This window comes from Chanos chanos, chromosome 12, assembly GCF_902362185.1.
Source record: "Chanos chanos chromosome 12, fChaCha1.1, whole genome shotgun sequence".
In the NCBI taxonomy this organism is placed as follows: domain Eukaryota; kingdom Metazoa; phylum Chordata; class Actinopteri; order Gonorynchiformes; family Chanidae; genus Chanos; species Chanos chanos.
Genome location: NC_044506.1, coordinates 16564549 through 16589645, shown reverse-complemented (window position 1 = coordinate 16589645; position 25097 = coordinate 16564549). Strand labels below are relative to the sequence as shown.

Sequence of the window (25097 nt, the reverse complement as noted above, 5' to 3'; positions counted from 1 at the left end):
ATGAAATACCTCCAATAGAGCGAGTAGAAATATTTCTAATTGAAATACTTGTATTAGAGCCTGCTTTACTGCCGCAGTGATGAACAGAGTGCCGGGGGCCCGGTAATAGATCCTTCCGACAAAAATACGAATTTGAGCTTGTATGTCATTCGGTCTGAGATCAATACATAGATTCCTTTAAACCATCAGGAGTTTTTTTCTTCTTTTTTTTTAGTTAAACTGAACCATAGAAATAACATTCTGATCACAGGTTGAAGTTTCAGTCAGCAGGCCAACCTTGCACGCAGAGGAATAAGAAGAGAGATCTTTGTCTGACAAACGACTTAATGATTAATGCTATGGAACTCTGTGAAGTCGTTTCCATGGTTACGTACGAGCCAGCTCATTTCTCTGTCTGTTAAAATACTCTGCTTATGATGATAACTAGGGCCTCTACCCACTTCTCTACTTAGGATAAATCACTCATGCACAGCCAAGCGAGGAAGGAAAGCCACAGTCTTGCTTTACACATGTAATTATAAATATGACCCTGTGTCGTTTTCTTTTTCTTTTTTTTTTTTCTCGCCTTACCTCTCTTGTTAAAACTCATTCAATTTCATGTAAATTACGTGGCCACACATATATGGGGTAAAAGTCCCTGTTTGTCTTAAAAAATGTGTGTGTGTGTGTGTGTGTGCACGCACGCGTGTGTGCTTATGCGAGCGTCCTGTGATGGAGGGGGCACGGTGCCTACTTGGCACCCTGTAACACCAGTTTTGGGCTGGGCATGTGTGACTTAGAGCTGGCAGCGTATCGGGGCAAGGAGGAGGAGGAGGAGGTGGCTTGGATCCATCCGGCAGGCAGTCTTGCCGTCAGATGGTCCAAACCCGTTTGCTGTTGGGGCCTCAGCTGCTAGGACTGGAAGCTGAGCCTTCGACCGGCCAGGCCCTACCGGGGGCTCTCGCTGGACCAGAGGGAGCCACTGGTGGGGGGTGGCAGTGTTTGCATTGGCACAAAATGAAAAGCTTGTCAGTGCACGTCAACGTGCCAACAGGATACAGCTGTACGTGCACCAGGTGTCACGCTAATAACAACCCCCCTCCAAACATTCTCATTCTCATTAAAGCTAAGGGTCTCCTCTTTTTTTATGCCAGACAGCAATTAATGTCAATTGAATTATCGGACTGTGTCCTGTTTTTTCTGTCACTTCCATATTTCATGACAAAGAGACGCATCTTTAATGCCCCCCCCCCCACCCCGCCATTCACCTGCAGCCGATCGGATTGATCCGGTAACATGGCTAAAGTGACTGGCCGCAGCTTCTCCCACTGGCCGAGCGACACGTTTCATTTTCTCCCCGACGCGGGAGCCTTGTGAGAATAATAAAGAGATGCTTGAGGCCGAATCATCTGGCTCACAAGAGCCTAGGCACACACTGCCAGTGAGTATCGACCCACCGCCCAATCAGCCACTCTCTCTCTCATGCAGCACAAGCATATCGTCCAACCAGATTGCACTTCACGCACCATTCTATGCCTCATATTATCGCAATACAGCTTTAGGATAATGGTGATCGGCTCTGTTTGCTTTCACATGCACATAAAGTAACAAAAGATGTCATTTAAAATGAGGAGGAAATATAAAGGAAAAAAAAGGTACTCAATAAACTTTACTCTTACTAAAATGTCCGCACTAAAAAGGACAAACAAAAAAAACTGTCCACATTTCTATACATCATTTTAATTTATTGTCTCCTCATCATTTAAAAGATGATATATTTGTAAACAAAATGCAAAATAAATCAATAAATTGGCCACTAATTATATCCTTTTGATCCAAGCCGTTTCAAGATTGTTCTCTTTGTTGGAATAAAATTATACACGACCATCAGTTCAGACACAGCGGTTGGCAGGTGAAAATCAACAGGCAGGGGAAGCACCATTCCTTATCCATATTGCATTGGCTATCGCCGGAGTCAAGGGAAGCCAGACCGGAAGGCAGCGAGAATCCATATCAGATCAGGAGCCAGTGGGTGGGGGGGGGGGGGGGGAAGACAAATCTAAAAGCAGTGTATGAATTCACTGCTTATGTCCTGACAGCCAGCCAAGTTCAGTCAGTCCACATGCCCTTGCCAAAGAGGCAAATGGACCTGGACAGCAGAGAGAATACGTATTGTAATTACATAAGAGGGCAGCGTGATAAGGAGAGTAGGTCATCTCACTCTGAAGAATAAGAGAGCTAAGAGAGGTTATTGTAGCTCTCGCTCTCTCTCTCTCTCTCTCTCTCTCTCTCTCTCTTTCTCTCTCTCTCTCTCTCTCTCTCTCTCTCACACACACACACACTGTGCTGAGCTTGTTCTGATCTCATTATTAGGAAAGCGGAGCTCTGGGAGGGGTGAGTCTGAGTGGGTGGTCAGGAAGGTAGAGGAAGAGAGAGGAGGTGTGTGTGGGGGGGGGTCCTCCCAACTCCATTTGACCTAAAGTCCCCCCTCAGAGAGCCCTGAGCTCCTCTCGCCGTTGTGCATCCTCTCTGCTCCTCTAGGAGGTGGCTCAGAGGAAGCCAGAGTGACATTGAGCAATCAGTAAACAAACAGCGTGTTCCCTGCACACCATGTCCACCGGGCTACGACACAGCACCACTGACAACACTCACCATCTCCAGCACATCAGCAGATGGCAAGACTGAGAGAGATAGCATAGCATAGAGCATATAGAGCACACCAATAATACAGGCATTCATCCAACTGTTACAGTGGGAACATGACAATTTCCTCCATTCTACGCTGTCTCAACAGCAAACCATAGCATTTCTTTGTTCTTCTCAGACATGCTTCATGATTTCTTTATATTTACTCCTGACATAGCTATTGCTTCTTCAACTACTGTTATTGTTGGATATACTGCAGTAATACTGTTATTACTGCTCTGACCATAAACGGAAATGCTGTATCTGATCATTTTCCAGGACTATAGAGAGCGTTCTTCAGGGTAAACCCGTCATGGTAGCGTGACTGCTCAGAGCAACACCTCTACTGCTGTCGCTCTGGCAACCATGACTATATCTAATACTAACCGAATAACAGTCTGACAGGACAGTTTGCCGCTGACTGAAGCACATTCAGTCCTGTCATCCGGGTGAGAATAGATTATTAATAGGTGCTGGCTTCAGAGACATCTTTGAAGACTTTGATGTGGCCGGCCATCTGGAGCTGCGCTCGGAGCATGTGGGGCGGCACACTTCTCTGATGTGTTTGTGCCTTTCCTCACTGACCCCCATGTAGTATTTTATTTTTGTGTGTGTGTGTGTGTGTGTATTTGAAATAACGCCGGGCCACTGATGTTGGGGTTTCCACCGCTGCAAACTATACCCTCTGCGCACAATGGCGTCTGTTGACCAAATGTTGTTCAGCACTCTGGACAGCGCCAGAGGAGACAAGAGGATGTTGCTTAGAGGGAGTTGGCCACTTAAAAAAAAAAAAAAAAAAGTCTAGCCTACCGGCTGTGTTATTTTTGTGCTACTGCCTTAAAAGAATGTAGGAATATAGCAACTAACTTAAAAAAAGGAAGCTGTAACTCTCTCATTGTGGTCTGCAAAGCCCCTAAACAGGTTAACTAGCCTCCATGTGTGCCACACTGCAGCAACAACTCTATTCTAACACTCAACGCAACAGCTCACCAGAGCCTATTCAAAGAACATCCATGAACCTTCTTTCACTAAAGATCTGACCTGGATTGACCCCTGCTCTTCCCCCTTTCCCTTCTGTATGGAGGGATAAAGGGCAGGGGCTGCTCTCTCTTTCTTTCTTTCTGTCCTTAATGGCAGAGTGAGATGTGGTGCTACCCTTTTTCTCATGATGGGGAAGTGAATGAACGGTGGAGATGTGAAAAGAATGAGGTCATGCTCCAGTGCACTCTCATAGCCATTACTGTAGACCAAAACAACAGCACATAATGTATGCGCACACACACACACACACACACACACACATAGTCTCTCTCTCTGTCTCTCGCTCTCTCTTTCCCTCTCTCTCTCTCTCACACACACACACACACACACACACACACACACACACACCTAAACGTACATTTATACATGTAAATTCACTCTCTCTCACACACATATGCGCACACACATATTCAAATATTCCTGCTTACGCAGACATATATAGCCTCTCTCTCTCTCTCTCTCTCTCTCTCTCTCTCACACACACACACACACACACACAGACTTCAAGGACAGTTATTTCTTCTGCTCATAGACACGCATACTCACAAAAATACACAAGATTGTCCTGTATGCTCTGTGGTAACCTGCTGGGGAAAGGGAGGCGCGTGATTGGCCCGGCCCCTCTCAGCAGCAGTGCACAGTGCCATGTGGGTTAATTACTGTACAGATGGTGGCTAGGAGGGGGTTGAGCTTGTGGCCTGCCTGAGACGCAACTCAGCACTATCACTCTATCCACTTTCCACGGCTCCACCTTCCTCTCTCTCCCTTTGCTTCTCTCCCTATTTCTCTCCCCTGCCTCCTTGCTTTAACACCTCTCCATGGTGCCTGTCTCCCTCAACCCAGTCAGGCACCACTCCACTGCAGCTCCAACACAGATATCCCCTGCTGCTTTCTCTTAGCTCTGTGTGAGTGTGTATATCTGTGTGTGTGTGTGTGTGTGTGTGTGTGTGTGTGTGCTCGCGCGTGTGTCTGTGTCTGGGTGTACATGTGCTTGTGTGTGTGACTGTAAAGCTTAGCCTTGTATGTGGTACAGACACTTGATTTTGCAGCTTTCTTAATGAAGACCAATCAGCGAACTATCGCGGATGAATTGTTAATACTCTCTAGCGAGGAAGCGACGACGTTCTTTTTGAATCAGGATGCGGTGTTAAGTCTGTTTGAACAATTTGTCTTCACCTGCTGCGAGAAAGAGAATGCATTCATCAGAGGGGGGAGATGAAAAATCTCACGCTTCGATGCGTTTAGAGAGATCCATGTATGCACAGTCATGGTTGTAGCAGGGAGGGAAAGCCCGTTAAGGGTGCGTTCGTGCATGAGGAAGAGAAGAAGGTGTATCAGCATGTTTCAGCGATACAGCAGGTGGGGTCAGAAGCGGCTCCACGCACGCACAGCCTCCATCGGGGTGTGGAGCTAAATGGGGACGGTGTAAGGTCTAATAGCACCATATGCTTTCCATTCCGGCTCTCACCACGCCTCTTCCTGAAGCACTCGTGAGTATTGATCTCGGACGGCTTCATCCTATTCCATCCCTCCCTCTCTCCTGTGGTTTCCGGACCTAAGCTCCTCCAGCTTTCCTTGGGCCGAATTATGAGATAAGAGCCTAGGGAACGGAGATACTCTCTCTGAAAGAGCCGAGATAGCATGTCATCGGCATCAGAGCAGAATATCGATTTTTCATGCGTATTACAACAGTCGCCTGACATACAGTTAAGTGAATGAGTGTTCCCATTAATTTTCTGAGGTAATTCAAGGCGATCGTTTTGTGCTGGAGACGGACCGGCCTCATAATCTACAGCCATGAAGTTCTGTGTGCAAAGTGGCTAAGGTTAAAACATCAGCACCATAAACACCTTAATGCATTGTGGAAACATTTGTTGTTGTTGTTGTTGCTGTCGATTCTGGAACACGGACAAAAGACAAAAAATGTATTTCACAACTAATGACTTTATCAGGCCGCGAAAAGTATATGAAACCTCATGCCTATTAATAGGTGTTGTGAAGCTGTTTTTCCATGTTTATAGAGATGAATGTTTTTTTATGAGAAGAGCTATTTTCTTCATTTTCTACACCTCTTTTGGGACATTTAAGTGCTTTACTGGAGCGGTACAAAAGCGATTCACTCGAGGATATCTCGAGAGCAGTCAAATTCACAAAGACAGGATTCAAACATTTCCCCAACAATACCAACCCTAGCGGCTCCTGCTCAGACATCTCCCAAAACCACAGCAAAAAAAAAAAAAAAAGAAAAAAATTCATCAGAGCACCACGGGGCTCTGAGAACAGAGAGAGGCTTTGCCCGCAAATCACACAGACACTCCTCCTAGGTAAGTACAATACATCAACCAGACGGAAAAGTCGAATAAATCAGAGCTTTGAGGAGAGAAAAAAAAAAAAGCTGTTTTTTTTTTTTTTTTTTTTTTGAGGTGCTGTGATGAATGTGGGAATAAATAACCGGTTCACATCAAGTAGAGCACAGCTTAGATTGAGGACTTTAGTTCTTGCTGAAGGCCGCGCTCAGGCGAAGGTGGTTTTCGTAAGAGAGGACCCGCGTGACTCACCACAGAGCTTACAGGTAAGATAAGCCTCGGCCGCTGGCTCTGTTTCAGCCGCGTCACCAGCTGTTTGAGTCACTCATCCTGGTCCAGTTCTGAGCAGGTGGGTTTGGCACCCTGCCCGCAGCTAGAGGAGTTTAATTAGCCCAGCTTCAGGCGACGGAGCCCCGCGTCCCCTAGGTGCGAAGAGGAGGTGAACGATGTCACCATTAAGAGGCTGTGACGTTTTCCAGCCGTGACGAGGCAACAAATCCCCCGCCTGGTCCCCTGTCACAGCAACAGGGATCATTGGAGGACATCTCCACTGCTCCCAAGAACTCAAACCATTCAGTTGCTATTGTCACGTCCTCTTGGCATCCTCTGAACCTAATGGTACAATGGCTAACCTGGAGTGATGCTGTTTGTTCAAGGACTCTGTGAAACAGCCCCCTTGTTTGTGACATTTGGATTCTTTGCCCGGGCTCTGCAGAGCAAGCAAAACCTGTCAGAATGGAAGGTGGCACAATCCAGCTCTCCCTCCTGCCCTTGCTCTGCCACGTCTAATGAACACTAGTGTGTGAGTGTGTGTGCGTGTGCGCGCGCGCGTTTGTGTATGTGTGCGTGTTTGTGCAATGCGGTTTCAATAATCACCTCTGTGTAACTGACCTGATCACATCCTCACGCACACACACACACACACACGCACTCACGCGCACACACACACACACGCGCACACACACACACACACACACTGTGAGTCCTCTGTGCCTTCGTCCTTGTACATTCCCCTTAAAACACGCCATACCCAGGGTGTTGCACAGCATTGAAAAATACACTTAGAAATATTAAAAGCACTGAGCCAACTCACTCTAGTGTCTGAAAAATTAAATTCTTATACTTTATATCTCAAGATCACATGATTACCTTGTAATCGTGTGTTTTTGAAACTGCATAATGCTTTACAATATAATAATACAACTATATTAATTACCAGTTGTTGATTTAGCACCATAATCTCAGTGTAACAGAAGCTGGCCCTGGTGCTATGGACTGAAATCACACATTCATTAGTTAGTACCTGAAAACAATACAAACACAAAATAATGTATTGCACTGCATTACAACAGTGTTCCTGAGGTGCCTTTGACTCATATATAAGCAAATGGCCTTTCTGTGGTGGAAGCCCAGTAATGAATATCTCCCACTGAATGTAGTATATGTCTTGTTTGGGACACACAGACAAAGGGGGAGGGATAGAGATCCCTTCTGTGTCATATTAACCCCACCCCCTCATGAATATGACCTACTGAGAACATTCACTGCCCTCTCTCCCTTGGATCTCTTTACGGTCCAGAGAGCACATGCTACTTCCATTTCACACAAATGAATCCTTAATTTGGAGAATAATTCTACAGCGGTGTGAAAATACAGGTGCATTAAGTCTTAACGTGTACTGTGTAATGTGTAAGAGTAATTACTCCTCTCACAAGAAAGCGACTTCACGTATCTCGGCTCTGTGTTTGTGCTGTATTCATCTTTCCTGTCTGGTGTACGTGTTGCTAAAACGATCTGTTTCACACGTTTCCTTCAGTCTGGAGTAACACACCAAGGAATTAACTCATTACGAGAAGCGTGATGTAAACACAAATATTTGCGACTGTTTCATCACCAGTATCAAGTGTTTAATGCCGATACAAATGTCGTCTCTGTTAAATGTCAGCTGTGTACTCTGTCTCCTTAGACATATTTAAGAGTCAACATCATTTCATGCTTGGCTATTTTCCATTCTAATTTGACATTGTGAGCTTTGTCAAGGCAAAAGGTAATGTAGTCTGTTATACTGACAGACTTGTGGAACTTCAAAGTTTAAATGGAAGCCTTAGTTCCAAAAAACAAAATGCCACATAATTTAACATATTTTACACTGCATCCACTGAACATATGTAAATGTAAATCTTAAAATGTAAATCTCCATGATCGCACACACACACACACACACACACACACACACACTGTGAACAGTGAGCAGTGAATATGAATACATTCTAAGGTTAGACAACTTATGACCCAGTCAGTGATATAATAATTGCTCCATTTGGCCACATCTCTCTATACTCCAAGCCTCCATAACTTAGAGACGTCTTGAACTTGCAAAGGACATTGGCTTCTCTGAAGCGTTGTAACACACGGTGCATAATCAGATAGGCTAGGACTGCCAAAAATATAATATAGTGAGAACCCTGGTGTTGTACGAGCACAGACATGATTCTTGTTCATTTATAAGCTCATCATCTCACTGGTGGGAACCAGCCTGTCGATAGGTACATCGCGGCGCAGTGGCAGGGTGGACAATACTCTCTGGTAACTACGGGAACTCTTGACACCACTTTTCATTTGGAACGCCTCTAATTGGTAAATTGCATCCTCCTCATGTTCAATCAGTGGTCGCCTAGCAACAGCAGGGAGAGACGGAGCCTATCCTCCAGACCAATGGAATCAGAGGAGAACAAGTGAACGTGTGTGTGTGTGAGAGAGAGTGAGAGACAGAAAGAAAGAGAGAGGGAGAGAGAGAGAGAGAGAGAGAGAGAAGTGCAGCAAAAGAGAGCAGCTGGGCTATGATTCTACATTCTGCACAGGTTCTGTCCCACTATATGTCATGCAGAGGACAATAACACTACACCTCATCCATTCCATTATGCTCCCATACCCTAAATCACACATCTCCGCATGTCCGGACACACACGCAAGATTTTGTCAGGCCCACCAAACGTAACCCCCCATATGAGGTCAATCATTTTTATCCATATTATATTTGGAGCTATATTTTATCATAGTCACCACGAGTGTTTAAGATTCATGAGGTGTTTATGCCTGCAGTGTAGGTGCCAGCAGTATGTATCTCCACCATAATCAAGCAGCACTCTCAGTCACAGTGTCATTTAGAGCAAGACCCTCTGTATTCTCTCTCTCTCTCTCTCTCTCTCTCTCTCTGTTTTCCATACCATGATCGATTCAGGCCGTTTTATCCCAAAGCAACTGGACTCGCTTTGCACAGTCATTGATTTAGACAACGACCACAGCCATTTAATGTAAGGGTCCTCCAAGAATCCTCAAGTGGATTTACTAAACACACACACACACACACACACACACATACACACTGACACACTCACACAGGCACACTGACACACTCACACACACACACACACGCACACTGACGCACTCACACACACACACACTCACAAACTGTTTATCATGCTGAGCTTATCTTATGAGTTGTGACAGTCCTCAAAACAATACGCTTTGTCATCCTTAATTTAAATGAAGTGTCAGTGGGAGAGCGTCACAACATAACATTTCATGCCTGTTCCATATGAAGCACTGTTTATGAGGTCATAAATGATAAGACTTGTAACAGAGTGTTTTCCTTAGTGGCAATGTGTCATTTCACATTGTTGCTCAAACTAATTCTCAAAGCTTACATTCAAAGATTGATTTATCATCGTGTCAAACCAAACTTACATTCAAAGACTGATTTATCATTATGTCAATCAACATCTGCGACTCTTCAATGAGATGATAGACAGAGAACATTGTGTACTCTGAAATGGTGTCTTTTTTTTTCTTTTGCTATAAGCACAAGAATATGATACAGTTCTGAAATGCAGAGATGTTGAGATGTCCTTCAGATGTCATTGATACAATACAGAGAGATAGTGTGTGTGTGTATGTGTGTGTGTGTGTGTGTATGTGTATGTGTGTGTGTCTATGTATGTGTGTGTGGTTGTGGCGCTTTCACCCATTTGATTTAGAGGACTGACAGAGTGTAGCTGCCCATCTTGTCAAAGGCAATAGTCAAGAGGCTCCATCACACTCACACACACAGACACAGACACACACACACACACACACACACACACACACAACATCTCTTCTCAGCCCTATCTTCTCAATCCCCCTCTCTTTGAAGCAGTCATGGGGAATATCTGCCGTAACCTGCTACAAAAGAGATGGAGAAAATGAGAGAAAAAAAATAATGGGGAAAAAAAAAAGATTGGCAACGTGCCATGTCTGTGTGAGTGAAAACCCCCTTGGGTCGCCAGGTTGATTTTCTCTCTCCTAAGCTGGCCCTCCATTCTGCTCTCCACTCTGCTTGTCCTGTGGGAGTGTGTGTGCATGTGTGTGTGTGTGTGTACGTGCGTGTACATGTGTGTGCTGCACTGGGTGCGTGTGTGTGTGTGTGTGGGGGGGGGACGGAAATGGCGGTGTGTGTGGGGGGTGGGGGGGTGCGGGCTCTCCTGCTGAGAAACCGGAACACTCTGGCGCCAGTGCTGCCAACCTCCACGGTAGACCCTGGCCCACTCTAGACCTTATCTTGCGTCTCCAGCAGCCGATAATGAGGGTTTACATGTTCAGACCAATTACTCTGGGTATTAAAGGTCCATCTTACAGAGTGCATTTGCACATCAAAGGAGGCGGTGAGTCATGGCGGTGTGCCTGGCTTTCCAGCAAGCTCCAGCTGAATGCCTGTGCTGTCAACACACACACCACCGCATGACAGACACACAGACAGCACACTCATGCACAGGTGAGAGAAGCGTTGAAAAGCAAGGAAGAAGGGATGACAGGATAAAAAAAGAGATTGCAGCTGTGTGTGTGTGTGTGTGTGTGTGTGTGTGTGGACACCTTGACGAAAGAGAGAACTGCCTTGGTACGCAGCTTGTCTGCTTTTGTACAAGAGGTAACGTCAATGCGTTTGAGGTAGTGTATGTGGGTTTAAGTGTTGACATGTGTCTTCGCGTCTGTGTGCGCGAACGTATAAACTAGATGTCACTCACTGTCTGTACGTATACGCGTTCAAATGTTCGTCTACGTGCGCAGGCGCGCGCGTGTTTGCATGTCACCATGCCACCGTTTTCTTTACGCTTGTCACGAGGATCAGCGGTGTCGTCGCTGCTTTATGGCTGTCAGAGTACGATGGCCGTTGCCATGGCAATGCCACCCTGCCACTTGCTGCAGTGTCGGCACGGGAGAACGTTTGAGTGCTACAGGAGGACCCACCGGAATGCTAATCAGCCCCACGACACTTTGTCCTTCACCGCGTAGGGGATGAGGCTTTCCACTGAAGATCTGTGGGAGATCCCTTACCCGCGTAGTTTGCATGGATTCACATGCATGAGCACACCTCTCTGTTTTCACCGCAGAAACATATTCGATTTTACTCGGATAAAGAAGATTAGAATAATAATAATAATAATAATAAAACAAAAACCATGAAACAACACACCACGGGTTGTATAAAGCTTAATCATGCTACAGGTTATCCTTAGCATCAGTTAACGCTTAGTGATTCAATACCTTGAGCAGTTCCAGGTTTCTCCTGCTGAGTTTTCCCGAATTTGCAGGGCATTCGAATATTAAAATGCAATCCCGCATTCTGTACTCACCAGTACATTTACTCTTAAAATCTGAGCACACCATCTCACAAAACACTGCGTGTGAATGCGTTTAGAGCCTAATCAAGTTTAGAGCTAGAGTTCGAGAAGAATGCATGTAGTGAGTTTTGAAGCTATAGTTCATAGCAGAGATATGGAGTATAATGTCTTTATAGGGCATCTCTAAAAGTGTCCCCAAAGTTATCCAGGTATCCAACCGATTAAAAAATAGATTGACTTCTTCAGTTCTATTATGTGTAGAACACTGGCAATCAATCCAATCCTTTTGTTCTCAGCTTTCACAATGGAGAATGATACACCAGTGTTCAGTGTTCTTTATGGAGCAGTGCACACGTACAAAATATGAAAAGATTCAAACTCACTTGACTATGCAGCAAACATGGCCCAGTTTTTGGTGGGGTTTTTTTTTCCTTCCCTTCAGAACCTCCCCAGTTTTTTTTTTTTTTTTGCTTTGCTCTCAGAATCTGGATCGCTAATTTCACAAACAGAGCAGATTGACTTTGCACTGGTCCCTGCTGAGAAAATCTCTGCAGAACAGCGGGGAAACTCTAAAGCTCCAACGCTGGATGGGCCTCTGCCGCATGTCTGGAGTTGCAACACGAGTGTCTTGTGTGTCACAGAATCCATTTGGTGTGTCTTAACTGTTCCTCTAGCATAAGCCTAATGTCATTCACTGACAGATAGAAGGTTTGGGTTTGCCAAACAGCGTCATGCATACGTTCTCGTTAACTCCTGTGAGGGAAGAAAAGAGAGATAAACACTGAAGGGGAGAGAAGGATTATGATTTGGTCGCAACATAGTAAGAGAAAGGAAGAGAAAGGTCGAGAGAGAGAGAGAGAGAGATAGAAAGAGAGAGGGGGGGGTGGTATTCATCACTCATCCGCTCTCCATCAACGTTACCTCATTCTTTTTTAATCTTACTATCCCATCTCCCTCTCTCTGTGTCACCATCCCTGCCTCTCTGCCGACCTGTCTTGCCCCCTCCTTCTCTCTCATTTATCTCCTGTCTCTCTCTCTCTCTCTGCCAGGCTCTACTACCGCATCAGACTATCAGACATCGTCTGTACATATAGATCCCACAGGTGCACCAAAAACAACATGTTTTTTTCTAGACAGCAAACCAGACATGCGTGCACACTTAGTCACACACACACGCACACAGACACACGTGCACACACACACACACACACACACACACACACACACACACACACACACACTGCATTCACCTCATAATCAAAGTTAAATGATGCAGCAGATCAGAAAAAGAGCAGCTGCTGAAAACAACCCATAAGAGAATCCGATGTGCTGTACGAGTGAATGCCCATTGTTCTTCACTTCCTTCAGACTAGAAACACATGACAAACAGCTGTGCATTGGATGAATCATTGAGGAAAACTAAAAAAAAAAACCAAAAAAACAAAACAAAGCAACACAGGTTGAAAGACATACTTTTCTGTCTAGAATATAACACGACACTCTGACTGAGCTAGTTCAAGGTCAGCGTTGGAGCTCGTAAGAAACCATGTATCTGAATGTGAGGCATGTTGTTTCATTATAACTGCTGCTGATTAATTAACTGATACTGTTGTTGTTGAACTAATCACAGTGAATCTGTAATTAATTACTCCATAATGATCACTAACATTCATATTTACAACTAATTCTACAGTGCATCAGTCCGTGTGGGCTGTATGTGTGTGTGTGTGTGTGTGTGTGTATGACACATCAATTCTTCTTGAAAAGTTTACAACAGGGAATTAATAAAACAGTTTCAGGAGTTGTAAACGTGTAATTCTGAAGTGTCATATCCAGTAAGGAAACTAGTCTTTAGTGTTCGGGTTTTAGGAAGACAATGTTCCTACACCTCTTGATTGTGGTTGCCTTAAGTCAGACATCTGCACCATGGAGGTGCTAATATTGCAGTTTCATGCTTAACTTGTTAAGTCAGAATTGAGAAGTAGCAGGACAGTGCTTTCTTCCATATAGCCAACGGTTGACAGAGTTGCTTCTTTTGGCTTCTTTTAGCAGTCCTGATGCTATATGATATGGATTTTTACCCCTCTTATTGCAAGGGCTATGTAAGCATGGGCTGTGTGTCTCATGCAGCTATGGTATACAGTAATACAGGATAGGGGAATAAGAGGAGACAGAGGGGAAGAGGCAATGAAAACTATGTTAAATGGCCTGGAGTGATGGGTAGGTTAATGGGCCTTTGCCTTGCACCAATCAATCTGTGCTAATCCTTGTACCCGGTGGTCTCCGGGGGGAGACAGCCATGATTCCATCTAAGTGACAGCACAGCCCGGTCAGCCGAGACGCCTGTTGATGCTGGTGCCCCCCCCCCCACACACACACACACATACCCTGTCCTGCACTTGGGAGAGTGCCAGTTAAGCTCCTCTGGGCCTTTGGGCTCATGCTGGTGCAGCCCGGAGAGAGGGGTAATGGGACAAACCCAGCATGTGACCAATTATGACTGGGAGCATTACTAAATATGTTGAAATGCAAGCAAAAGCTAGGCAGAGGTGATTTGAAAGGCTTTGCTGTGCGAGATGAAGACGGGGCTATATGCTTTAGTTTTATTTCACGCCTTGTCTCACTATAGATTGTTTTACGGCATCCCCGTACACTGATACATGAGCTGTGTAAAACCAGGAATCCCCTGTGGACTTGTAAGTTTAATCACCGGATGACTAAACCAGAGAGTACTATATGCATCAGAGCCAGAGCTGCTTTGCATTTCAGGCAGATTCCCCTTCATGCAGGTCAGAGAAAAGGTCAAAGTCTAAGTGTGTCAACCATCCCTCCTCTGCAATCTCCCGTAAGCAAACAAACATCAAAACGGCAGTTCCAACATAGTTTAAAAAACCTCAAAGGCTCCAGACAGCCAGTCTTCAGACCTCCTTCTATCTGGGTCTCTGACAAGCTTTGAAGGTTTCTACTGATTTGGGGAGGGGGGGGGGGGGGGGGGGGGACCCAACTACTTTGGCTCTTTCAACAAATAATCTGATGCTGCTGGCTTTTTAGGTCCAGTGTAGATGCACAAGGTCTTTGAGGAGATGTTGGCCTAGATGGAGGAGTCTGGAGGCCTATGAGTGGTCTACTTAAAACCTTAAAATATCTACTGAGTCATGTAGGTGCAAAGGGTGTGTACAGGCCACTAGAGACCATCTAATAAAAAAACACTTCTTTTATTATAGATAAAATGGATCAGTTACATTGATAATGCTTTTTTACGGCATTGTTTTTTTTTTACCCATTTACAAGACCCAGATGGTGAAACACGCAGTTCCCTTTATAGTACCTGCAATGCAGAGTGAGCCAGTCAACTAACTATCCTATCAGAGCATTCAAATAAGTGGTCTCCATAGAATCACAGCCACCTGAAGTCATATAATCAAATCAGCCAGCGAAACTGAAACAAATTCACCCACCCAAAAGACAAACGAGAAGCATCAATCTTAACGGTCACGAGTGAATTAAATGTGTTAAGTCATCTGAGATCTCACTCTCTGGCATAAGACTGTGTCAAACCGTGATCCAAAACGTCAACCCGCCGCCCGGTCTATTCTCGAACTTGGAGCTTGATTCCGTCTTTCACACATTGCCCCTCACTTGGCAGCGAGAGCGATGCTTATCTGAGTGTCTCTTTCCGATGGTCCCTGCCAGTGCCCCAAAACCCAGCTGGCTTACATTCGCATTGCAAAGGGACAAGGCGTTAAAAGGGGGGGGGGGAATGCGGGGTGGGGTGGGGTGTGTAGTTGGGGAGTTTGCTGGGATGGGGTGGCTCACTTTCTGAACTAAATATAAAGCGAACATCCAGGAAAATGCTCGCTAGCTTTCGCACCATGTGTTTCCGAAACCCCAAGAAGCTTCGTAAGATTTTAATAGTCTAAACATCAAAGCAGAGGTTGATGAAGCGTGACGAATCTTCGCTGATAATGTACGAGCTTGTGAACCTACCTCCAAACTGTACTCTTCCACTGTTCTCTTCAGCGGATCCACGATCTGCCAGCATATGAGGATGCACAAATCAATCAGCAGCATCCCACCCACAATGATAAGTAGCTTCTGGTCTTTGATAATCTGGAAGAGGAAAAAAAACAGACAGGGAAAAGGATAGGAGTGAATGAGGTGGTGGAAGAGAGTAAAGCAAAGAGAGAATAAGAGAGAGAGAGAGAGACGGAGAGACAGAGAGAAACAGAGAGATATAGCAGCAGAGAAACACCATCAATAGATGCCGCTTGGTCAGTTCAAAAGAGAAAGACTCTCTTATACTGTGAACTTTTCAGGATGAAAGCACAGGTCCTGTCTGATCTTTTCTTTTTTTTTTCTAAACGGTGTTTGACCTAAGCACAGTACCTATCAAAGCAAAGGTCAGAGAACGGGGCCTTAGGTTTACTTTAGACGAATCAGATGGTCTAAATGCAATGATTTCTTTGAGGCACCCCGCTGTGTCGTCCAGAATAGAACTGAGAATTGGTTTTGATCTGTTGCCTTTTGATGGCATAAGAATTGTCCAAATAAAGGCAGGCCAGAACCTTTTGTATCACTGGAAATACATCAAGGAAGACAGAGAGAGAGAGAGAGTAGTCATGCAACAAAAGGCTAAAAGTTGCCCTAATAACTAAACACACAGAATCTACTGTAACACTTTGCTAATCAGCACTTTGCTAACAAAGATTTTCTTTGTTCCCTGCCACGCTGAGGACAAATAAAGTATTTTAACAAGTCAAAAGATGAAAACATTTTTATGTAGAGTGCTCATTATCTAAGTATATTTCTGGGATAACTTTGATATCCATTCTCTCTGTCATATAAAGGCAACTAACGAAAAACTAGCAGGAGCATTTAAAACCCTAACACCCCCCCCCCCCCCCGCCCCGCCCCCCGCCCCCCGCCCCCACTATGTTCAGCTCAGAATTGTTAGTTTAACATCTGTGAAAACCCTGGACTGAAGCTTCAAGTATTTTTAGGATTATCGTAAAGCCTCAGCATAATGTATATTGCTGCTTTATGACTAAAAGCATTAGCTATTTTATGTTTGGCTGTGTAATTTTGGAAATGGTACATGCCATTAAGAGTCTGTTTTATGGCAACATGTACTGATTCCAAATTCATATAAACCCATCTCTCTCGTGATAGATTAGTGTGAGAGTACATTTGGTGTACTGGTGGCCTGTTTGAACTTCTGTCTCATTCAGAATCGCATAACCATCCATCACGTCTATTCCATTCATCCCCCTGCATGACTTTGCCTTTTTAAAGCACATTCTACATGAGAGTCTGCTTGCATTTATGATGATGTTCACCATAATAAAATGTACGTGAGTATTTGTGTGTGTGTGTGTGTCTGTCTGTATTTGTCTCTGTGTTTGGCTACAGTACCTCCCTCTACCCTCTCTTAATGTGTAAGTCTAACTCAGACTGGCGTTCCCTGTGACTGACAGACCCTGTGCTTAGCTAGCACTCAGTCTCTCTGTATAATGAGTGAGGAGCAGTGTCAGGATTGCTCTGTGGCTCAAACCTGTATTGAGCACTCCCTGATTTGCAGGGGGTTGTCTGCAGGCCAGCATGCTGGGCTCCACCTCCAGACTTGATAAAGGGACGGCAAACGGCGCTTGGGCTCCCCAGCCCTGACAAGAGCCATCACTCTAGCTGACGAGGGCACCAGCACTCAATCAACTAGCATGGATCTAGAATCAGCTCACTTTGGATGGTCAATTGACAAGGGAGAGGGGCTTAGATTTAAAGGCTTGATTTAAGACCCTGTTAGCCAGAGCGTTTGTTAAGTCTGAGCTGATGGAATGTCATGATGTGTGATGTGCTAATTGGCTGAACACACCAAAGAGAGAGACAAACAAAGACTTAGCGCGATTTCTCACTTTCTTCCTCTAAGTCAGGAGCTTTGGACCTTTGTATGTGTGGTGAGACAGATTGTCTCTTGGTCTGATAACAGATCTGAGGGTGGTGACATCTGTAAGCTCAAGTATTCTGAAGTATTCACTCTCTCTCTCTCTCTCTCCCTTGCACTCTTCTGCCTGTCTCCATCCTCTCCTCTCTTTCTTTCACCCATTCTCCATTCACTTTGCTTTTCTCTCTCTCACCATCTCTGTCAAATCCCCTCTCTGTGTCTCTTTCATCGAGGCTACATCACTCAGACAGTCTCCCTCTCTCTACCTCTCTCTCTCTCTCTCTCTCTCTCTCTCTCTCTCTCTCCTTCCCTATGCCTGTCTCACTTCCTCTCTTCCTCCTCTTCTCTCTGACAGCTCTCCTACACTTTCTCCTGCGGCTTGTCATCCCACACGCTTCAGCAGAATGGGAAGCTCTAAAAATAAAAGAGGGCAGAAGAGCACTGTAACTAAGGGCTGGCCAGGTTTGGGATTTTTTTTTCTTTCTCTTTTTACATAATAACTCGTACAACAAAAGCACATTGTGTCACATCTCTCAGTCTCCTCTGTTGTAAAAAAAAAAATTAGACAGGAAGTACCTGCAAATGTGCTCAAACACACGCCGTCCTGTTGCCTGAAATTTGTGAGACAGAGAGAGGCCAAAATAGAGGAAGCAGAGGCACTGTTCCTATCAGATGGAACAGCAACATAACATGTTGAATGACAAGTCTGTGTGTGTGTGTGTGTGTGTGTGTGTGGTTCACTAAAAGGTTAGCAACAGTATTATGGATGATACATTTTATGGTACATCAAATGCTAGCCAGCCTTTAGCTCCTCACAATATTTGTGCGATCCCTCTTTCATAGGAGTAGCTTGCTCTGCAACTGTGACTATCACTTTTTTTTAAAGTATTATTTTCACTACATCATTCAAGAAAACTAAGGCAGAGCCTATATCCATAGAACAATGCAGAATCTCTGAGTACTAGTTCTAATAGTCGGCCCAGAACTATTAGTCATTGTCTGTTCAGCTCTCCCTTCTAGAGCAAATGATCACTGATAATAGCTTACACAAGCCCCGTCTGTCCCTTGTGTGATTTTAAAATTTCCCATGGCTGTAAGAGTAGCTATTCACTGTAACTGCTGCTACCATTCATTTCTCTCAGATTATTATTTAGTTACATAATCAACATCTTCGCACTCATTGTCTGAATTCAAAACTCATCTCTTGTGTATTTATCTCAATCAGGTTTTCGCAGGGCTTAGCTAGAAAAACAGACATTGTGGCATATTTTCAACAAAATATCAGTGATGAATCAATGCCTTTATCTCGTAATATGTTGTTCACTCACTGTGTCATCATGATGCTGGGTGAGAGTAACAACTGGGAGAGTCTAGACAGCAAGCTATCTACATAACAATGTTAATGCTTGTTGGTTAGCAAGAGAGAGAATGGAAACAATTGGTTTTTTTTTTTGGTTTTTTTTCTTTATGCTTAAACCTCTAAAAAATTATCTTTGGTAATTGGATTGAAGTGCTATGAGTCATGTTAAATATTGTAAAAATGCAAGAAATGGCATTTAGTCAACATAATAGTTTCCCTGTGAAGACCCCTAGCTAAAATGTCACTAACAAATCTAAAATTAAAACTTCATCCCTGCCGAGAGTGCTCCTGAGCTGGTGTCCTACCCAGAGAGATGGAAGAGAATTTCCAGGTCAGGGCAGAGAGTGTAGACATTGCCCAGTGCTAAAAAAATCAAGAGCAGCAAACCTTCCGTATTAATGGACCAACCCCCCCCCTCCCCCTTACTCCCTCTCTCTCTCTCTCTCTCTCTCTCTCTCTCTCTCTCTCTCTCCCTCTCCCTCTCTCACTTTCTCTCTCTCCCTCCCTCCTTCTCTCTTCCTCCCTCCCTCTCTCTCTCTCCCTCTCTCCCTTTCTCTCTCTCCCTCTCCCTCTCCCTCTCTCCCTTTCTCTCTCTCCCTCTCTCTCTCTCTCTCCTCTTCTCTCTCTCTCTTCCTTTCTCTCTCGCTCGCTCTCTCTCTCTTACACAGTACTCACTTCACCTAGGTGACCACTGTACAACCTTGCCTTCCTTTGATTAAAAGCTGTCAGCAATCTTAAAGTAATGTCAGATATCTCAAGAAGGAGGGTTTGCATGCTTTCGTTCCACTGAGTGCACACGTTAAATCACTGTCTCGCCGAATGATAATCCTGCCGTTGCTCTCTCACATTTCTCTCTCTCTCTCACATCCCCCCCCCCTCTCTTTTTCTCTCTGTATTTCTCTCTCACCATCTTACCATTTTTTTTTATCCTTGCATAATTTGGTTGATGTCTGTGTAGTAACTATTACCAAGCACTACTTAAGCCACTCTACATTTGTAACAGCTCTGCAGACTCACTCTCCTTAGATACGAGGATGTATTCGTGGCGATGATGGTTAATTATGATTCGGTTCCCTCAGTGTTCCGCTCCGGCACATCCACCTCAACTGCTTCGTTTGACTGTGGATGGACGACACCACCTCAGCAACCCCCCCCCCCCCACTCCACTCCACACACACCCTACCCCCACCCCACCCCTCACTCCCTAAGTTGCTGTACAGCCGGCTGGTTTTCAAGAAATGATGACCTTTCCTTTAGTTCGGCGTTACCCAGCCTTTCAAGGCCAGCAATTACCGTGTTAGTGCACGCGCTCCATCGCCCATAAACGCAGGTTTAAACAAAAAAAACAACAAAAAAACACCCCCAAAACCCCTGCGTCGACCGTTGTTCGTTCTGTGTGGGAAATCTGTAATGGGGGTTGCCGCACAGGCGGTTGCTACAGTACTGCCTTAGCTTGCGTAATGGGGAAAAGACGACTTGTTTCCGTTGTTGATACAGGATAATTACACAGCCATTGCTGTGACCTGATGCATGGAGCAGCGTACCAGAGGATCAAACCGCTTGCACAGACATCCCTCACCTTTTTCTTCATCTTTACGTTCTTGAAGATGGCGTGCACTCTCCAGGTCTTGGCGAACATCGCGCCGAATGCCGTGGTGTAACCGACGATAAGGATCCAGGTGCGGACCTGTCAGAGAAGAGGACGGTCTTTACCCACGTTTAGTTGTAATGGAAGAAGATTAAAATCGAAATCTCTCGCTGTTAAGTCTTCATAATGTTGCACTGCACTATATTGTTATGAAACATGTCACGTAATTTTTTGGAAAAACTGTGTCAGCATAAATTTCTCCCCCCTAACATAGCCTTGCTAGTGAAATAAGAAAGTGCAACAGATCCCCCACAACCCATCTGGAAAGAGAGAGAGAGAGAGAGAGAGAGAGAATGATAAAGGAATTAGGCAACAACATCCTGCAGTGTCTTCCTCAGGCTTCTCCCTGACAAAATGAGCAAGATAGTATGAATTAAAAAAGATAAGACTTTTTCTCTCAAGACCTCCCTGGGCATTACCATTCCATCTCTCACTGCCCCCTCCTTCCCAACATCAATCTATCCTTTTCTCTCTGAGCGCTACTGAGAGCACAATAAAACACAGTGGATAGGCAGCATCTTTGTCTCTACATCAGAGAAATAAAGCTAGCATCCATCTCTCTCTCTCTCTCCCTCTCTCTCTCTCTCTCATTTTCTCTCTCTCTTTCAATGGGATTCTGTGCACATTATGAACGAAAGAGAGAGCTGTACTAAAAGCTTGCTTAATTAAGAAAACATCCTAGAGGAATAAGACCTGGTTGATGACACTGCTGCATCCTGTGCTAGCTATGCTTGCTTGTATGGAAGAACAAGACCTTGCTGAGACATTTCGCAGGTGCAGTGCTCAACACAATTTGGGGAATCCCTCTAGGGAATAGTAGCTATTTCTGTAATCGGAGTTTTGTAATTAAAAGGAGTTTCAGCTGCTCATGCAGATCTGGAGGAACCAGAGAATGATTTAATCAATGCGTTGAGAACTGACACCGCAAAGAATTGTGAATAAACAGTCACATTCGTTTACTCACGGTGCAGAGGGTCTCAAACTCTTTATCGGACACGAAGGATCCGTCGAGGCCAAACAAGAAAATGGAGGCGTAGGAGAGCATTCCTCCAAGAATGATCAGGTTGTTCATGTAAGGACTGGACATTTTGATGAGTCTGTGAGGACACAGGAGAATAATCACTGCTCATGTGCAAACTAAACAACCACATTAAGAGGACAGAGGACAAGTAAGGTTAAAATGGTTTTAGTCTATCTGTAAGGGTATTCTAGGCATAGTTTCAGAACACAGAACCTGGCTTGGACATATAAAGAAAAAAAAAAAAAGGAGATGTGTTTCATGTGCCTTTAAATTTTCATGGTGCATTTTTATGGGTGTTTAACGTTTTGCTTTGCTTTGGGAATTGAATTTGTTTAAACTCTAACATGTCTTGCTTCATCTCTTTCTCAAACCTTGCTCTTTATCCACATCTCTACCCCCCCCCCCCCCCCGCCCCCATCCCTTTCTCTCTCTCTCTCTCTATCCATCAGTGACGGCGGTAGGGTGCGGCAGTTACCTGTGGTTGCGATTTTTGATGTTGAAGAACAGAAAAGCTCCTGCCATGAGCATTCCCAGTATAGTGATGGTTGATAAAATACTGTAGAGGGGAACATTGATATGGCGACGCTGGAGCCGTACAAACGTCCTGTCCTTAGGGGGTTCCAGCCCTGTTTAAACAGAATACAAACTGACTGAAGCTTCACAGACGTTTTGGTAACGTTGGTAGAAGTGTTTCCTTGTATGTTCTCTAACAGTGACGTCAGGCTGTCATACGTAATATGCATATATATATATATATATAAACACAGGTTTATAGAGCTAAACAGAGCGTGTACCATCCAAAAACCAATACAAAGAGTCATTTTTTGGACAAGGTTATGAAAAAAAAAATGATAAAAGCCATTAAGGTGATGTGCTGACTTGATTTTTTTTCTTTTTCAAATGAATGACGTCATATTCATTCCAGAGGAGTAGTAGGGAACACAAATAAATCAAACTGAGTCAATGGCCTGGTTTATCTAAAGGGTCTTATTCTTTCCAAGGTCCTGAGAAACTGGGTGGTCAAACAGAGGATAATGAAACTTTGGCAACGTAACAATTCAAAGGCACGTCACTCAGACTCGTTTTGCTTTACTTCACAGAACTTTACAAATGTGCCTTGACTCCCTGTTTGCGGTCTGTGACCGCAGTGTTGTGTTTTGTGTCTTTTCTTTTGCTTACTTTGCAAGCTTTTGCTTGCTTGCCAATCGATTGCTACGGTTCATCTTACCAAGTTCTATCTGAGGAAGCTCCAGACATAAAAGAACAGTGTTTTGCTTGAAACAGTCCAATATTGTGTGCATGAAAGCCCATAAGAGGGAGGCTTATAGAGACCAGCAATTGCCAACGATTGAACAAATTACAAAGGATGTCAACACAGGCAAACACAGAGAGGAATAAAAAACCGTTAGTGAATTATTCATTAGGAATGATGTACAAGGGCGGGGGGCACTGGGAATCACATGGTTACTTTCCACACACTGACACACACTAACGAACACACACACATACACATCTCTCTGTCTCAGGGCATTCCCTTACCTTGGAATCTGATGGTGTCGTTGATAAGGTCCAGTATATCTGCAATAGCATTGTACTCTCCCACCTTCACCTCTTGGCCCTCTGACAAAGGGACAGAAACAGAGAGAGAGAGAGAGAGAGAGAGAGAGAGAGAGAGAGAGAGAGGGTGAGATAAGGAGAATGGACTGATAAGACCACACAAGCCCGAAAAACTTCATTTCCCCCCAAAAAGACATTAGAGCATAAAGCCTGCCAATGTTACTACGGACACCTTGACTTAATAAGTGCCAGGGTAGTTCCAGGCACGCAACAATGATATACTTAATAATTCTGTGTAATGCGTAATACATTTTTCTCTGTTTTTCAACATTTAAGAATTAACGTACAAAACTCGTGTTCCATGTTTTATTTTGTTATTTACCAACTGGCGATAACAGAAAAGGTGAAATAGTTTGTAAAGAAATGAATATGATGCTGATAAATTACAATAACTTTTGTAATTTTTCATTCCTGTACATTCACTCTGATATACTTGTGTAGTTGTCATGAAAACATATTGGGCTTAAGAAATGTAATTTTCAGTGGGACTAGTGAGTGTGTATCAGGGCTGTTAGAGTGCCTGGCAGGAACAAACCCATCACAGGGCAAACAAAATATAATAATACAGTTTCTCTCAAGGGGGGAGGGTGGGGGGGGGGGGGTGTTAAAATAATGAAACAGTAAAAGAACAGCACTAACATCACATGTTAGAATTTTGTAACCTGATACGCTTTGAAGCATCTGCAGGTGCAGCTAAATGAGTTTTGATGACCATAAATCCCAGACAGAACCAGAGTTTCTCTCAAAGGCCCTATTCCAGTATCAGCCTCTTCTTTATGGAGTCATCTTAAAACCTAATATCTGCCCCGAGCGTGTGCTTTAAACCCAGCCTGCATATTGACTGACACTCACTGGGAATATTGCCCTGTCCCTAAATGGGGAACACTCATTTAAACATGGATGGACCTGGGAAAATGATTTCAATCAATTTTCCGTCTGTGGAGACTGATCGGGATTATACCAAAAGGCAATGACAAATATGACACAGGGGACAGTCCAATAAATCTTTTGCTTATTCATAAAAAGGTTATTTCAGTTCTGTTAGTATTTTTGTATTACCAACACACACATGTCTGCTAACATTACACATATTGTTGAATGTAACACTGGTTAGAAATTGCCAACAAATAACATACAAACACAGGTCATTCATGGATTCTATTTGCATTTATCTGTTTTATGGTTCAAATCTGTACACTATTCCAATTGCATCGATTACACTCAGAATTTTTTAATATATATTAGATGAAATTAAGAGTAGGTGCAACAGTACTGTTCTAAGCAGAAAAATTTCGAAATAAATTAAACAAATGCAGAGGTCAAAACCTAATATCCAAACTTACAGAAGGTCTTCAAACAAAAGACAAAAAGTTAGATGGGAAAACTCAAAAGGTAGACACACAATAAAGAGAACAAAAACAAACTCTTGTCCTGCTTTGACCTGTGTTCTGCCTGTGTGCTCTCCCGCCTCCAGTTCCTGATAACCTGAGACAGCTCTGCTTGAACCTACACAACTGAGCCGGTCACGGAACATTGAGTGCTCGGCGGGGTGAGCCAATCAGAGCTCTGTCTATGGCTACAGGTGTGTGACATCACAAGTCACAAGGGTTTCTTGTTTGTTTTGTGACTCATGCATAACCCAAAGCATTCTCTCAAACTTGATAATGACACCAGTCGTCTGGCCAGAGCATTACATCAATCTAGGAAACCATTATGTGCCCAGTGTTTTAATCAAGCAGCTGTAATTCAATCGGAAGAGTCATTAATGGTTCATGTAATGCTTTCTCTCTCTCTCTGTCTCTCTCTCTCTCTCTCTTTAATGGTTCCATGTCATTAAAGTCT

At 44.2% G+C, this 25097-nt stretch overlaps 1 protein-coding gene across 1 annotated transcript in view; it reads right to left on the bottom strand.

The window, feature by feature from the left end:
- Positions 1-25097, bottom strand: part of gabbr2 (gamma-aminobutyric acid (GABA) B receptor, 2) — a 138088-nt gene that overhangs the window by 15612 nt on the left and 97379 nt on the right. The window contains exons 9-13 of the mRNA XM_030789450.1: positions 23178-23258; positions 22114-22264; positions 21582-21714; positions 20549-20656; positions 15659-15781 (exon numbers count right to left, since the gene is read on the bottom strand). Coding sequence (XP_030645310.1) covers positions 15659-15781; positions 20549-20656; positions 21582-21714; positions 22114-22264; positions 23178-23258 — 596 coding nt within the window. The remainder of the gene's footprint in view (positions 1-15658; positions 15782-20548; positions 20657-21581; positions 21715-22113; positions 22265-23177; positions 23259-25097) is intronic.